We start from the raw sequence: 17,414 nt of genomic DNA, 5'->3' as shown, positions 1-17,414 counted from the left end.
GGGAGAAACGCCAAACAAAGCCAAAATGTGACACACACACAAATGATGGATTTCTGTCTTCAACCAACATGTTGGCTTGTTTGACATAGTACAGAGTACTCAGTCAATTTATCTGCTGTTGGCTTGTTTGACAGTGCAGAGTACTCAGTCCATTTATCTGCTGTTGGCTTGTTTGACATAGTACAGAGTACTCAGTCCATTTATCTGCTGTTGGCTTGTTTGACATAGTACAGAGTACTCAGTCCATTTATCTGCTGTTGGCTTGTTTGACAGTGCAGAGTACTCAATCCATTTATCTGCTGTTGGCTTGTTTGACAGTGCAGAGTACTCAGTCCATTTATCTGCTGTTGGCTTGTTTGACATAGTACAGAGTACTCAGTCCATTTATCTGCTGTTGGCTTGTTTGACATAGTGCAGAGTACTCAGTCCATTTATCTGCTGTTGGCTTGTTTGACATAGTGCAGAGTACTCAGTCCATTTATCGGCTGTTGGCTTGTTTGACAGTGCAGAGTACTCAGTCCATTTATCTGCTGTTGGCTTGTTTGACATAGTGCAGAGTACTCAGTCCATTTATCTGCTGTTGGCTTGTTTGACATAGTACAGAGTACTCAGTCCATTTATCTGCTGTTGGCTTGTTTGACAGTGCAGAGTACTCAGTCCATTTATCTGCTGTTGGCTTGTTTGACATAGTACAGAGTACTCAGTCCATTTATCTGCTGTTGGCTTGTTTGACATAGTACAGAGTACTCAGTCCATTTATCTGCTGTTGGCTTGTTTGACAGTGCAGAGTACTCAGTCCATTTATCTGCTGTTGGCTTGTTTGACAGTGCAGAGTACTCAGTCCATTTATCTGCTGTTGGCTTGTTTGACAGTGCAGAGTACTCAGTCCATTTATCTGCTGTTGGCTTGTTTGACATAGTACAGAGTACTCAGTCCATTTATCTGCTGTTGGCTTGTTTGACATAGTACAGAGTACTCAGTCCATTTATCTGCTGTTGGCTTGTTTGACATAGTACAGAGTACTCAGTCCATTTATCTGCTGTTGGCTTGTTTGACATAGTACAGAGTACTCAGTCCATTTATCTGCTGTTGGCTTGTTTGACAGTGCAGAGTACTCAGTCCATTTATCTGCTGTTGGCTTGTTTGACATAGTACAGAGTACTCAGTCAATTTATCTGCTGTTGGCTTGTTTGACAGTGCAGAGTACTCAGTCCATTTATCTGCTGTTGGCTTGTTTGACATAGTACAGAGTACTCAGTCCATTTATCTGCTGTTGGCTTGTTTGACATAGTACAGAGTACTCAGTCCATTTATCTGCTGTTGGCTTGTTTGACAGTGCAGAGTACTCAGTCCATTTATCTGCTGTTGGCTTGTTTGACATAGTACAGAGTACTCAGTCCATTTATCTGCTGTTGGCTTGTTTGACATAGTGCAGAGTACTCAGTCCATTTATCTGCTGTTGGCTTGTTTGACATAGTACAGAGTACTCAGTCCATTTATCTGCTGTTGGCTTGTTTGACAGTGCAGAGTACTCAGTCCATTTATCTGCTGTTGGCTTGTTTGACATAGTACAGAGTACTCAGTCCATTTATCTGCTGTTGGCTTGTTTGACATAGTACAGAGTACTCAGTCCATTTATCTGCTGTTGGCTTGTTTGACAGTGCAGAGTACTCAGTCCATTTATCTGCTGTTGGCTTGTTTGAACAGTACAGAGTACTCAGTCCATTTATCTGCTGTTGGCTTGTTTGACATAGTACAGAGTACTCAGTCCATTTATCTGCTGTTGGCTTGTTTGACATAGTACAGAGTACTCAGTCCATTTATCTGCTGTTGGCTTGTTTGACAGTGCAGAGTACTCAGTCCATTTATCTGCTGTTGGCTTGTTTGACATAGTACAGAGTACTCAGTCCATTTATCTGCTGTTGGCTTGTTTGACATAGTGCAGAGTACTCAGTCCATTTATCTGCTGTTGGCTTGTTTGACATAGTACAGAGTACTCAGTCCATTTATCTGCTGTTGGCTTGTTTGACATAGTGCAGAGTACTCAGTCCATTTATCTGCTGTTGGCTTGTTTGACATAGTACAGAGTACTCAGTCCATTTATCTGCTGTTGGCTTGTTTGACATATTACATGTTGGCTTGTTTGACATAGTACAGAGTACTCAGTCCATTTATCTGCTGTTGGCTTGTTTGACAGTGCAGAGTACTCAGTCCATTTATCTGCTGTTGGCTTGTTTGACAGTACAGAGTACTCAGTCCATTTATCTGCTGTTGGCTTGTTTGACAGTGCAGAGTACTCAGTCCATTTATCTGCTGTTGGCTTGTTTGACATAGTACAGAGTACTCAGTCCATTTATCTGCTGTTGGCTTGTTTGACATAGTACAGAGTACTCAGTCCATTTATCTGCTGTTGGCTTGTTTGACATAGTACAGAGTACTCAGTCCATTTATCTGCTGTTGGCTTGTTTGACATAGTACAGAGTACTCAGTCCATTTATCTGCTGTTGGCTTGTTTGACATAGTACAGAGTACTCAGTCCATTTATCTGCTGTTGGCTTGTTTGACATATTACAGAGTACTCAGTCCATTTATCTGCTGTTGGCTTGTTTGACATAGTACAGAGTACTCAGTCCATTTATCCGCTGCGGTCTTTTTATCCTACCATGCTTTGTCACTTTGTCACTGATCAGACTTTGTCAGCATCCCAAATGGCACCCTATCCCCTATATAGTGCACGGGTTTTGACCACAGCTTTGGTCAGAAGTAGTGCTCTATATAGGGAATAGGGTGCCATTTGGGATAAATCCTTTGTGAATCTGCCGGACTGCTTGGCCTTGCAGCTCCCTCACTGGGGTACAGCAGCAGGTCTGGCGTTGAGTGGGAATCCACTCAATCATCCGTACAAACACAACACATGTAATGAAATGAGAAGGAAAATAAATAAGGCAGAGCCCCGAGGTCGTCACACCAGTTCTTGAATAAAAAAAACGTTTCTCAACTATCTTTACTTCATTGGAGAGAAAAAAACACATTTGTAAGCTATGGCTGAGAGCAGAGAATTAACATCTACAATTACCTAGGCTTGGTCCTATCAATGTTTTTGTGACACTTAGCACTCTACTCCATTCAATTGACATCCAGAATTTGAAACAAAAATAAAGGTAGAATCTTAAAAAAATGTAATTATTTCTATGGGAAGATTTCTCAGGCTTTGGTTAGACCGGTATCATTTTTGCTGGGGTTTTTTCTCAGGCATTTTTCTAAGGAGGGGGGGTTAAGACCGTGTGTAGCAGCTGCTGATTGGTTCACAACTTCATTCAAAGCATCCAATAAGGGAGCCAGAGATTACAGGTGTTAACAAATAGTGCAAAAACATCCCATCGAATAAGCAAAATATATTCAAAACATCAGCATATTTTGTATGTTTTCGAGTTCAACAGCCTTACATGAAACCATTGGAAATAAATGTTTTCAAAAAATAGCACTCATGGTAAATTAACAAATCAATGTAGTCGTGAGATTTCAAATACACATGGTAAACTAACAACATTAGAAAAATATGCTATAATAGCTGAAAAGCTGAAATGTCTCTTGGATTTGGTCCAAACCATCTTTTACTGTAGCCATTTTTCTGGGTTGAATGGCAGTGCAAATGTTTATTACTGTTGCTGAGGGATTCCCCAACTAACCAACCACTTAGGGTTCGTCTTTCAGGCTCGAGACAGACTGTATATCAGAGGTATTCAACTCTAACCCTACGACGTCTGGAGCCTGATGGTTTTCTGTTCTACCTGATAATTAATTGCACCCACCTGGTGTCCCAGGTCTAAATCAGTCCTTGATTAGAGGGAAAGAATGAAAAAATGCAGTGGAAATGGCATCTAGGTCCAGAGTTGAATATGAGGGCTGTATATTATGGCTTGTAGAGAACACAGTCAGTGGAGAGAGAATCCACATACGTAAGGTCTCTGGAATGTGATGAAAACCAAACAACCTGAAGATACTCGATCTCGATCGTCGCGCCTTTCCTCACAACACCACGAATGTGTTCCCATGCTACTGTACCACCATACAGCTGCCTGTCCACTGCAGCGCCTCCTGTCTGTTCCAAGGGGTAATGCACAATGACACCTTTATGCACAAACATATAGGGTACATGCATCTCCCCCTGTTTAAGCTTACAGTCTCAGCCAGCAGTAGCAGGTTCCAGGGACCCAAGCACTAGCTATGGGTCTCCGAGTCCCAGGATGCCCCGTGAACTCCTTCTGAAACGTGCAGCCTGCAGGTAGTCCTCCCAGCCACTAGGGGTCCTCTTCCATGTCGTCCAGGTTGGGCGCCATGATGAAGTGCTTGGGATAATGCAGGTTCCGCTCGTCGGCGTGCTCCTCCCAGCGGGCGTCGTCGCTCTCGTGGGTGATGTAGCGCTCCCCTCTGCGTGTCTCAAACTCCCGCAGGTCCAGCCACGTCTGATAGTCCTTGAGGACGGAAGGAAAGTGTAGGGGGAGTGTATTGTCATTACTAAACTGCAAGGAGGAGTACAGGAGGACTTTCATAGATCCTTAGATGGAGTAAGTTCTATTTCCACAGCAGAGTGAACTGAACATCATAGACATGTTGCATTTAATGACGTGATGAATGTAGTGTGACAAAGTAGTCACTGTGTAGGTGTGTTACCTGGAGCCAGGGGTGACTGAGAGACTTGTCCACACTGTAACGCTTCCTCATCTTCACCTGGAGGAGGTTGTTGATCAGGTCTGTGGCTGTGGGTATGGATGGACCAACATGGACAACATTGACATCAGAAACAAGTGATATCTACATTTCCATCCATCCATCCCTTTACTCTGGCCACTCCAGACTAGAAAGAAATACATGGCTACCTCTAGGTTGAGTCAATTAGGACTACAGAACTATTCTGCTGTTCTCAGCCTCAAAGTTCCAAAGACATTTCAAAGAGATGAGCAGTAGGCCTTTTTCTGAGGTGGAAGATTGAAAGAGAACACACCCTGAGAGGTGAAGACCACTGGTAAAATCACAGCAAATGTTATCTTTATTTAACTAAGCAAGTCAGTTAAGAACAAATTCTTATTTACAATGACGGCCTACCCCGGCCAAACCTGGACAATGCTGGGCCAATTGTGTGCCGCCCTATGGGAATCCCAATCACGGCCGGATGTGATATAGCCTGGAATCAAACCAGGGACTGTAGTGACACCTCTTGCACTGAGATGCAGTGCCTTAGACCACTGCAACACTCGGGAGATAGGTAGATAGGTGGTCTACAGCTCGACCCACACAGGCTATATCCCAAATGGCACCCTATTCCCTACTATACATATGGGCCATGATCAAAATATAGGTTGCCATTTGGGGTGCATGCACTTCTCTTACCCTCTCCAGAGATGTCCTTCCAGGGGTTGGAAGGGTACATGAAGGCAGCGTTCTGGATCTGGTCGTTGATGTCCTCGTCCTCATTGAAGGGGAAGGTCCCACTGAGGCTGACGTAAACGATCACACCTACCGACCACATGTCCAGGGAACGGTTGTAACCTTTACTGCGTAGGACCTCGGGTGCCAGGTAGGCGGGTGTGCCGACCACAGAGCGCCTGAACGACTTCTCGCCAATGATGCGAGCGAAGCCAAAGTCACATAGCTTCACCTATAGGAACACACATTGGAACCAAGGCCATCACTGAGCTGTCATTCCTTATGGGTAAGTTCCATTTTCTATTATTTAGTTAGCAAAGTAATTATAAGTGATTGATAACAAATTCTCTTTTACAATAACAACCTGGTTAAATAAAGCAATAGCATAATGAGTCAGTACTTCAGTTAGCTTGTTGTGGTGGACCACAGACTTACGTAAATAGAACATAGTAACATAATCAGTATTGCATTGCATCATGTTGTGGTGGACAGCTCATGCACTCACCTGAGGGAAGGGCTCCGCGGAGGCCAGCAGCACATTCTCAGGCTTCAGGTCACAGTGGACGATGTTCTTAAAATGGAGATGCCTCAGAGCCACTAGGATCTGCGGGTCAGGAAGCACATGGGGTGACTTACTTCTAGCTGAGCTATGGTACTTATCATTACAGTGGCTGTCCACTGGCTGGACTGTATTGTGTAATTACCTCTAAAAGGCACTAGGCCTAGGGCAGTGGTTCCAACAACTGAATTTTGCTCTGCCTAGAGTAACCCTGAAGTACCCACTCATGTACATTTTAACAGTAGGTCTATGGTCTCATGAGTCTTCTCAAGTACCCCCTGTTGATTGGCCAAGTACCCCCAGGAGTCCTAGTACCCCTGGTTGAGAACCACTGGCCAAGGGTAAGGTTTTGGGTAACTGTTATAGGTACAGTGTAATAATGATTAATTACAATAGTTATTACATTGTACTGACAGGAACAATTATAAAGTAATACAAACACTGTATGCAAAGTGTTACCGTGTTGGTCATTACGAGGTAGATTTTATTTTATTATTATTTTTTTTTTCACCTTTATTTAACCAGGTAGGCTAGTTGAGAACAAGTTCTCATTTACAACTGTGACCTGGCCAAGATAAAGCATAGCAGTGTGAACAGACAACACAGAGTTACACATGGAGTAAACAATTAACAAGTCAATAACACAGTAGAAAAAAAAGGAAAAAAAGAGAGTCTATATACATTGTGTGCAAAAGGCATGAGGAGGTAGGCGAATAATTACAATTTAGCAGATTAACACTGGAGTGATAAATGATCAGATGGTCATGTACAGGTAGAGATACTGGTGTGCAAAAGAGCAGAAAAGTAAATACATATAAACAGTATGGGGATGAGGTAGGTAAATTGGGTGGGCTATTTAGATCACAGATATTACTGAGTACTGAGTAGTGACCTGTGTGACCAGGAACTTGGTGAGACGCTCAGGGAGCTTGCTCTTCTCACTGGACAGGATCATCTCCAGCATGTCTCCATGGAGCTTCTCCATGACAACAAACACCCTCTCGGGGGTCTCGAACATGCACTCCAGGTTGACGATGCCAGGATGATGAAGGTTCTGAGTGGCAGGGAGACAGGGATTCAATTCAATTCAATTAGTTTCAAAGATCATTTATCCCTGATGTGCAATTAGAGGGAGAAGACCTTAGAGACAAATACACTATGGGCTGGGTGACAGATGACCTCAACTATGATGAGCAAAGGGATGCACACACACAGTGTATATATATATATATATACACACACACACACACACACACACACTGAGTGTAGAAAACATTAGGAACACCTGCTCTTTCCATGACATAGACTGACCAAGTGAATCCAGGTGAAAACTATGATCCCTTATTGATGTCACCACTTCAATCAGTGTAGATGAAGGGGAGGAGACAGGTTAAAGAATGATCTTTAAGCCTTAACACAATTGAGCCCTGGATTGTGTATGTGTGTCATTCAGAGGGTGAATGGGCAAGACAAGATATTTAAGTGCCTTTGGACGGGGTATGGTAGTAGGTGTTAAGGAGCACCGGTTTGTGTCAAGAACTGTAACACTTCTAGGTTTTTCATGTGTATCAAGAATGGTCCACCAACCAAAGGGCATCCAGCCAACTTGACACAACTGTGGAAATTATTAGAGTCAGCATGGACCAGCATCCCTGTGGAACGCTTTCGACACTGTGTACAATCTAATCCCCTGACAAATTGAGGCTGTTCTGAGGGCAAAAAGGGGAGTGCAACTCAATATTAAGAAGGTGTCCTTAATTTTTGATAGAGCTCTAGGGTTCCTCTGTGGAGATGAGAGAAGCTTCCAGAAGGACAACCATCTCTGCAGAACTCCACCAATCAGGCCTTAATGGTAGAGTGGCCAGACGGAAACCACTCCTCAGTAAAAGGCACATGACAGCCCGCTTGGAGTTTGCCAAAAGGCACCTATAGACTCTCAGACCATGAGAAAAAAGATTCTCTGTTCTGATGAAACACAGATTGAACTCTTTGGCCTGAATGCCAAGCGTCACGTCTGGAGGAAACCTGGCACCATCCCTACGGTGAAGCACGGTGGTGGCAGCATCATGCTGTGGGGATGGGAGACTAGTTTTAGGGTTAGGGTTACACCAGTCTCAACGTCAACAGTGAAGAGGCAACTACGGGATGCTGGCCTTCTAGGCAGAGTTGCAAAGAAAAAGCCATATCTCAGACTGGCCAATAAAAATAAAATATTAAGATGGGCAAAAGAACACAGACACTGGACAGAGGAACTCTACCTAGAAGGCCAGGATCCCGGAGTCGCCTCTTCACTGTTGAAGTTGAGACTGGTGTTTTGTGGGTACTATTTAATGAAGCTTCCGGTTGAGGACTTGTGAGGTGTCTGTTTCTCAAACTAGACACTCTAATGTACTTGTCCTCTTGCTCAGTTGTGCACCGGGGCCTCACACTCTTTTTATTATGGTTAGAGCCAGTTTGCGCTGTTCTGTAAAGGGAATAGTACACAGAACTGTACGAGATCTTTAGTTTCTTGGCAATTTCTCGCTTGGAATTGCCTTAATTTCTTCATTTCTCTAACGAGTTTCAGAAGAAAGGTCTTTGTTTCTGGACATTTTGAGCCTGTAATCGAACCCACAAATGCTGATGCTCCAGATACTCAACTAGTCTAAAGAAGGACAGTTTTATTGCTTCTTCAATCAGAACAACAGTTTTCAGCTGTGCTAACATAATTGCAAAAGGGTTTTCTAATGATCAATTAGCCTTTTAAAATTATAAACTTGGATTAGCTAGCACAACATGCCATTGGAACACAGGAGTGATGGTTGCTGATAATGGGCCTCTGTACGCCTATGTAGATATTCCATATAGAATCCGTTTCCAGCTACAATAGTCATTCACAACATTAACAATGTCTACACTGTATTTCTGATCAATTTGATGTTATTTTAATGGACAAAAAATAGCTTTTCTTTCAAAAACAAGGACATTTCTAAGTGACCCCAAACTTTTGAATGGTAGTGTATATATACAGTGGGGCAAAAAAGTATTTAGTCAGCCACCAATTGTGCAAGTTCTCCCACTTAAAAAGATGAGAGAGGCCTGTAATTTTCATCATAGGTACACTTCAACTATGACAGACAAAATTAGGAAAAAAATCCAGAAAATCACATAGTAGGATTTTTAATGAATTTATTTGCAAATTATGGTGGAAAATAAGTATTTGGTCACCTACAAACAAGCAAGATTTCTGGCTCTCACAGACCTGTAACTTCTTCTTTAAGAGGCTCCTCTGTCCTCCACTCATTACCTGTATTAATGGCACCTGTTTGAACTTGTTATCAGTATAAAAGTCACCTGTCCACAACCTCAAACAGTCACACTCCAAACTCCACTATGGCCAAGACCAAAGAGCTGTCAAAGGACACCAGAAACAAAATTGTAGACCTGCACCAGGCTGGGAAGACTGAATCTGCAATAGGTAAGCAGCTTGGTTTGAAGAAATCAACTGTGGGAGCAATTATTAGGAAATGGAAGACATACAAGACCACTGATAATCTCCCTCGATCTGGGGCTCCACGCAATATCTCACCCCGTGGGGTCAAAATGATCACAAGCAAAAATCCCAGAACCACACGAGGGGACCTAGTGAATGACCTGCAGAGAGCTGGGACCAAAGTAACAAAGCCTACCATCAGTAACACACTACGCCGCCAGGGACTCAAATCCTGCAGTGCCAGACGTGTCCCCCTGCTTAAGCCAGTACATGTCCAGGCCCGTCTGAAGTTTGCTAGAGAGCATTTGGATGATGCAGAAGAAGATTGGGAGAATGTTATATGGTCAGAAGAAACCAAAATATAACTTTTTGGTAAAAACTCAACTCCTCGTGTTTGGAGGACAAAGAATGCTGAGTTGCATCCAAAGAACACCATACCTACTGTGAAGCATGGGGGTGGAAACATCATGCTTTGGGGCTGTTTTTCTGCAAAGGGACCAGGACGACTGATCCGTGTGAAGGAAAGAATGAATTGGGCCATGTATCGTGAGATTTCACGATCTTCCATCAGCAAGGGCATTGAAGATGAAACGTGGCTGGGTCTTTCAGCATGACAATGATCCCAAACACACAGCCTGGGCAACGAAGGAGTGGCTTCGTAAGAAGCATTTCAAGGTCCTGGAGTGGCCTAGCCAGTCTCCAGATCTCAACCCCATAGAAAATCTTTGGAGGGAGTTGAAAGTCTGTGTTGCCCAGCAACAGCCCCAAAACATCACTGCTCTAGAGGAGTTCTGCATGGAGGAATGGGCCAAAATACCAGCAAGAGTGTGTGAAAACCTTGTGAAGACTTACAGAAAGCGTTTGACCTCTGTCATTGCCAACAAAGGGTATATAACAAAGTATTGAGATAAACTTTTGTTATTGACCAAATACTTATTTTCCACCATAATTTGCAAATAAATTCATAAAAAATCCTACATTGTGATTTTCTGGATTTTTTTTCTCATTTTGTCTGTCATAGTTGAAGTGTACCTATGATTAAAATTCCAGGCTTCTATCATCTTTTTAAGTGGGAGAACTTGCACAATTGGTGGCTGACTAAATACTTTTTTGCCCCACTGTGTGTGTGTGTGTGTGTGTGTGTGTGTGTGTGTGTATATATATATATATGTGTATGTACCAGGGTCCACAGGCGTACTCTGAAATCTGAAAAAAAGTCTAATATTTCTTCACAACAGTCTTTCACAAATCTAGCATGAACCAAATCTTTATGTTTCACTACTGTTGTGAAGTGAAACAATAGTGAAACGTAGCTACTTTAGATTCCCAGGCTATCAGGGTCTAGATTGGCTGTAAAATAGCTTCTCTGTCTTTTATCTACCTGGAGAATGGCCACCTCGTTCCTCAGCTGGCTCTCCTGCTTGGTAGGGAACCTCATCTTGTCGATGATTTTGATGGCCACGTCTCTCCCAGTCTTTCTGTGTTTACCTACACATGAGAATGAACCAGATAAATCACAGACTACTCGCTGCAGACTGTAGCAAATGAACTGTCTGTATTTCTTCCTCTGTCTCGAACTATAGAACAGACAGAGAAAGGAATTCTACTAATGAAAGTTGATTTGCGTAACATAGAAAGAAAAATAAGTAGTCTTCTCCTCCCAGTGATTGAAACTTTAAAGAGAGGAAACGTGGATGGATGGATGTACATGAAGCCAAACGGAAGGGAACACTTCCTCTACCTCGCTCTCCAACTAAGGTGCATGAATTGAGGAGCAAACTGAACTCTTGGAGGACAGTGGGAGTTGATAAAAGTGCTTTGTTATTGGTAAAAGTCAAACCAAACCATTTCGGCCCTTTGGCCTTCATCGGGGCTGAATTTCATCTCCACTTCACCATGTACATGAAGCCAACAAAAATACTGTGGAGTCAGTCTGACTTACCTCCATACACAATCCCAAACTGGCCCGATCCAAGGACCTCATCAGCAAAGATCTGGTAGACTGAACTGATATCCTGAAGAAGAGAAAAGACATACAGTGTCCTCGGAAAGTTTTCAGACCCCTTCACTTTTTCCACATTTAGTTAGTCTTATTCTAAAATCGATTAAATTGTCCCCCCCTCCTCAATCTGCACACAATACCCCATAATGACAAAGCAAAAACAAGTTTTTAGAAATGTTTGACAATTTATAAAAAAAAAAAAATGTAATCACATTTACATAAGTATTCAGACCCTTTACTCGTTACTTTGCGGAAGCACCTTTGTCAGAGATTAGAGCCTCGAGTCTTCTTCGGTATTGTGCTACAAGCTTGGCACACATGTATTTGGGGAGTTTCTCCCTTTCTTCTCTGCAGATCCTCTCAAGCTCTGTCAGGTTGGAAGAGGAGCATCACTGCATAGCTATTTTCAGGTCTCTCCAGAGATGTTCGATCAGGTTCAAGTCTGGGCTCTGGCTGGACCACTCAAGGACATTCAGAGACTTGTCCCGAAGCCACTCCTGCCTTGTCTTGGCTATGTGCTTAGGGTCGTTGTCCTGTTGGAAGGTGAACCTTCGCCCCAGTCTGAGGTCCTGAGCGCTCTGGAGCAGGTTTTCATCAAGGATCTCTCTGTACTTTGCTCTGTTCATCTTTCCCTCAATCCTGAGTACCTACTGTGGAAAAACCTCCCCACAGCATGATGCTGCCACCACCACGCTTCACCGTAGGGATGATGCCAGGTTTCCTCCTGACGTGACACTTGGCATTCAGGCCAAAGAGTTCAATCTTGGTTTCATCAGACTAGAGAATCTTGTTTCTCATGGTCTGAGAATCCTTTAGGTGCCAGTTCCAAGCAGGTTGTCATGTGCCTTTTACTGAGGAGTGGCTTCCATCTGGCCACTCTACCTTAAAGGCCTGATTGGTGGAGTGATGCAGAGATGGTTGTCCTTCTGGAAGGTTCTCCCATCTCCACAGAGGAACTCTGGAGCTCTGTCAGAGTGACCATTGTGTTCTTGGTCACCTCCCTGACTAAGGCCCTTCTCCCCCGATTGCTCAGTTTGGCCTTGCGGCCAGCTCTAGGAAGAGTCTTGGTGGTTCCAAACTTCTTCCATTTAAGAATGATGGAGGCCACTGTGTTCTTGAGGACCTTCAATGCTGCAGACATTTTTTGATACCCTTCTCCAGATCTGTGCCTCGACACAATCCTGTCTCGGAGCTCTACGGACAATACCATACTGGCTTGGTTTTTGCTCTGACATGCACTGTCAGCTGTAGGACCTTATATAGACAGGTGTGTGCCTTTCCAAATCATACCCAATCAATTGAATTTACCACAGGTGGACGCCAATCAAGTTTTAGAAACATCTCAAGGAAGAATAATGGAACCAGGATGCACCTGGGCTCAATTTCAAGTCTCCATAGCAAAGGGTCTGAATACTTATGTAAATAAGGTATTTCTGTTTTAAAGTTTTTATAAAATTGCTAACATTTCTAAAAACCTGTTTTCACTTTGTCATTATGTAGATTGATGAGGAAATATATTTTTTATAATCCTAAATTCCTTAGTTATCAGGAATGCTTGTGGAGCTGTAGTTATACACAGCTAATATGCTGTATTGGATAGACACTTACCACATTCTCTGTGATCTGTGAGTTAGACACTGATATGCTGATAGAAATGTCCTCTGAAGAGACAAGAAACAGATTATGTGGGGCTTCAAAAATAGTAAATGATCAAGCATTATTTGAAGCAGGACACACCAAGGACACAAGGTCATTTTCTTAGTTAAGTATATTTTGATATATATTTGAATAACAACTCAATCCTAATTGGCCTGAGTGGCAGTCTGTTTGTGCTTTAATGCCAACTCGTTTTCATGCTATGGCTTGACAGCAATGGAGTTGGCAAGAGAACACGGATCTGGGACCAGGCTAGAGCTACTATTCAGTAGTAGAAACTCGCAAGGCGAAAGCCCAGCCTGTGCGTTCAGTACGTTTCCATTGGGGTTTCCATTGATTCTGAACCCAGGCCCAGCCATGGTGGTTAAGGTCGTATCCAGTGTTCTATACCAGCACTCTGTCCCAGTAGTGGGCCACCAAATACCAATCAGCTGGGTCAACCAAAGGCTGGGTTTATGTAACACAATCCATAGAGAAATATATAATACTGTCTGTATTGTATGCACAGGCCAGTGGAACAAAGTCTGTATCCCAAATGGCACCCTATGCCCTATGTAGTTCACTACTTTTGACAAAAATCATAAGTATAAGGAATAGGTGCCATTTGGGATGTGGACAATCTCGATGCAAAATTGAACCCAAAGACCTCAACCAAAACGGCCTTCTTTATAATTGGTCTTGCAGTAAATAGGCCACTAGTTTGAGCATGTGAGACGCGTTCTTTGTGTGAGAGTAGTTAACCATCAAATGACCAAACATCGCTTATACTCCTTTGTGTGACTACAGATTGTTTGAGTTGAATGATGTTATATCACTCTCCATTAATTAAATGATGGGAGGAATTTTCCTATCACTAATCACAGGCAGAGAGAAATCAAAAAGAGCTTGAAAATCCCCTAAAATCTCTTAAATCGTCTTAAAATGTCACCATTTAATTTTCCAGTAATACACTTTGAGCAGGCAGCGGGGGGTCACAGCTGCGCGCACACACACACACACGCTCATAAAAACATACAAATTGCGTGACATTACATTTGCCTGATCTCCTCAGAAGATCTCAATCACATTTAGCAGCAGGCCAGGGTACTATTCTACTCACTGTGATCCTTGCCCTGTCCGGGGCCAGTGCCGACACTGGGTTGCGGAGTGACGGGCATCAGGGCCTGCCGGATGGCCTTCTCCCAGCCCTGGGCCACCTCCAGCCCCACACCCGTGGCAGCCAGGGAAGGGTTATGGAAGTGACCACTGTTATTCTCCCCCACATAGTAGACCATAGTGGCAGTGATGATCTCGAAGCAGTGGGGGTTGCTGCCCTGGGCCAGGCTGTGGAAGTCCTGAGCCTGCTCCACCTGCAGGATCTCTGACAGGGGGATCTCCTGAGGACGGAGTCAGAGGAGCAGGGTCAAAGGTCACCAAAGGTCACAATGGATTGTCAGCCAATCAAACGATCCGTGAGGTTGAGGTACTCCAATCAGCTGCTAAAAAGTACACCTATAGCGTCCTAACGTCTAACTGTCCCAGGAATAACTACACTCTCAGCTCTACCAGGTCCCCTCTCTCCTCTTCTCAGCTATGGTCTCTACTCTCTTCTCCTCACTCTCTGGCAGCCTTTGAGGAATGAAGTGTGTGGGGCTTTTCAAGTCCATTTTAACATTCCGCTGCTGTAGCCGAGCGGACCAACACACCCACAAGGAGAAGAGAGAGAGAGAGAGAGAATTGCTGGCCAGCCAATCGTCTCTCAGTCAGCCCAGTCTGCTGCGCCCATCCGGGCCTCTGTCGCCAGTATAAGATTAACTGCTTGTGGTTTGCCGAACGTGCCACATGACAGGGCGCTCCGCCGGGTCAGGGGGGAAGCAAAGCGCTCCCCTGATTAAAAGGCAGGACGTGCCTCCCCGTTCTGGGCACGAGGCATGCTGGCAGCCTGCCAGGCAGGCAGGGAGGGAGGAACGGCCAGAGACACCACAGGGAAGCCCCCCAGGCCAGTCCTGGCCCTGGCGGTCGGTCTGCCACAGGAGGAGCACGCTCAGAGATTCAGCCACAGGGCTCTCTCTCTCTCTCTCTCTCTCTCTCTCTCTCTCTCTGTGTCTCTCTCTCTCTCTCTCTCTCTCTCTCTCTGTCTCTCTCTCTTTCTCTCTGTCTCTCTCTCTTTCTTTCTCTCTCTCTCTCTCTCTCTCTCTCTCTTTCTCTCTCTCTGATGCAAAAAGAACATGAAAGGAGGAGAGAATAGAGAGGGAAAAGACAGCCTTGCCTGTCTGTCTGTGGGAGGATGAGGGCAACACCTTACTTTCTTCAAATAACACCACAAGCGTTACTAAAATGTTCACTACATAAATAGAAAGCAATAACTGGAATGACAGGACCTTTTCTAGCTTGTCTCCAAGCTTCACACTACACTTTAGACCTGTCACTTTTGACCTGTCAATTACTTTTTAATTGTCTGTGTAACTTCTATAATTGGACAGAGACGTCTAATAAGAGATGTGATGACCGGTCTTGTACCTTGTAATACTTGGTTCCCGTTTCGTTCTGCAGCAAGGTCAGACACTTGCTGTCCAGCCTCCAGTAATGCCTCTTCCTCTGAAAACAAAAAACGATCAAAGCAGTGAGTTATCATCAAAACCTCAAATAGCATCTCTGAAAAATACTATTGAATCGCAATCTCTCTCTCTCTCTCTCTCTCTCTCTCTCTGTCTCTCTCTCTCTCTCTCTGTCTCTGTCTCTGTCTCTCTCTCTCTCTCTGTCTCTGTCCCGCTCTCTCTCTCTCTCTCTGTCTCTCTCTCTCTCTGTCTCTGTCTCTGTCTCTCTCTCTCTCTCTCTCTCTCTCTCTCTCTCTCTCTCTCTCTCTCTCTCTCTCTGTCTCTGTCTCTCTCTCTCTCTCTCTCTCTCTCTCTCTCTCTCTCTCTCTCTCTCTCTCTCTCTCTCTCTCTCTTTTTTTTTTTTTTAGATGATCCAAGAGGTTTCTTACCAGGTTGTCACGGCTGGTGTAGTGGACCATCCATCCCTCCCGAACCATGGTTGAGCTCTTCCGCTTGGTTTGTTTTATGGACTGAACCACCCGCATTAGGGGGATGAAACTGCTTGTCATGGGGCTACACAAAATGACAAGAGCATGTATGAACAAATGTATGCCTACCCACTGGGCACAGACATCAGTTTAACGACAAGTTTTGATTTACATTTGGTTGAGACATGTCACCATGTCATTGGATTTAGGTTAAAAGTTGGGTGAAAAAAATAGGAAATGCCCTTCAGTTGATGACTTTTTGCAACTCCAATGAGTTGTCCACATTGATTCACTTTTTTTAGGGTGGTTGAAATGACGTGGAAACAACGTTGGATCAACCCATTTTTAGGTAATGTCAATTGCCAAATCATTGACATACATTCATAAAGCTTATGTGATGTAACAACAAACTCACAACTATTTTCATATACGAAATGCAACAGAACACAAGGAACTCCACAATTGAACGCATCTGCACACATTATAGGTATTAATTTCATTTAACATCATACTCCTTCCAGTCCAGTGCCTGTGGTGGCTGAGTTGGGAGAGATGAGACTCTCACGGGACATGACACAAATGTAGCCAAAGACCAACTCCAGTGCCAGAAGTATGTTACAGCCTTATGTCCCACCCGAGGAGAAGAGGACTAAGGGCTCTATTCAATCTGTATCGCAGAAGTTCAGCTCATTTAAAGGCAATGTTCCTGCGTTAGCACAGAATGCATTCATGGTAAATGCTGCATATGTCGGCTCAATCGGAAATGACCTTTAAGTTTCTATTGCCCAATCTGTAACACTTCGGTGATACAGATTGAATATGGCCCTAAGTAAGTACCTGATAGCCTTCACTGTGTCCTCGTCCTTGTCCCCATCCAGACAGGGCCCTTCAATGTAGAACTTGTCGTCTGGGGTGGAAGGCTCCTCTGGGTCTTCCATGCTCTGGCTGCCCTCACTGTTCACATCACTGTTGTCCACCTCCATGGTAGTCTCAGAGTCGGGGCCAGGACTGGCTGGTTCTGGGGCAGGAGACACAGTAGGGGGGCATGATATTGATTCATGAATGGATTGATTGATTGATTTGAAACAATTAAGTACAACAAATCCCAGAGGATGACACATTAAATACACTTATTTCCACTGTGGTCCTCATGTGGTAAAGGTATGTACTGCTTACTAGCCTAGTATCCTACTGTATGAACTGTACATGTGGTAAAGGTATGTACTGCTTACTAGCCTGGGTCCCTACTGTATGAACAGTACATGTGAAGAGTTGGCTACAGTACATAGCGTAT

At 44.0% G+C, this 17,414-nt stretch overlaps 1 protein-coding gene across 2 annotated transcripts in view; it reads right to left on the bottom strand.

The window, feature by feature from the left end:
- Positions 1–2,551: 2,551 nt before the first annotated feature.
- Positions 2,552–17,414, bottom strand: part of LOC115122900 (serine/threonine-protein kinase D3) — a 70,500-nt gene continuing 55,637 nt past the window's right edge. For both annotated transcript variants that reach the window (XM_065008687.1, XM_065008688.1), the window contains exons 8-19: positions 16,958–17,138; positions 16,082–16,205; positions 15,616–15,693; positions 14,216–14,492; positions 13,069–13,121; positions 11,401–11,473; positions 10,840–10,946; positions 6,879–7,040; positions 5,933–6,031; positions 5,392–5,659; positions 4,675–4,760; positions 2,552–4,475 (exon numbers count right to left, since the gene is read on the bottom strand). In XM_065008687.1, the coding sequence (XP_064864759.1) occupies positions 4,302–4,475; positions 4,675–4,760; positions 5,392–5,659; positions 5,933–6,031; positions 6,879–7,040; positions 10,840–10,946; positions 11,401–11,473; positions 13,069–13,121; positions 14,216–14,492; positions 15,616–15,693; positions 16,082–16,205; positions 16,958–17,138 (1,682 nt within the window). In that variant the 3' untranslated portion in view covers positions 2,552–4,301. The remainder of the gene's footprint in view (positions 4,476–4,674; positions 4,761–5,391; positions 5,660–5,932; positions 6,032–6,878; positions 7,041–10,839; positions 10,947–11,400; positions 11,474–13,068; positions 13,122–14,215; positions 14,493–15,615; positions 15,694–16,081; positions 16,206–16,957; positions 17,139–17,414) is intronic.

The sequence above is a fragment of the Oncorhynchus nerka genome, linkage group LG24, assembly GCF_034236695.1.
Source record: "Oncorhynchus nerka isolate Pitt River linkage group LG24, Oner_Uvic_2.0, whole genome shotgun sequence".
Classification (NCBI taxonomy): Eukaryota; Metazoa; Chordata; class Actinopteri; order Salmoniformes; family Salmonidae; genus Oncorhynchus; species Oncorhynchus nerka.
This window is presented reverse-complemented; position numbering and strand designations above follow the sequence as displayed.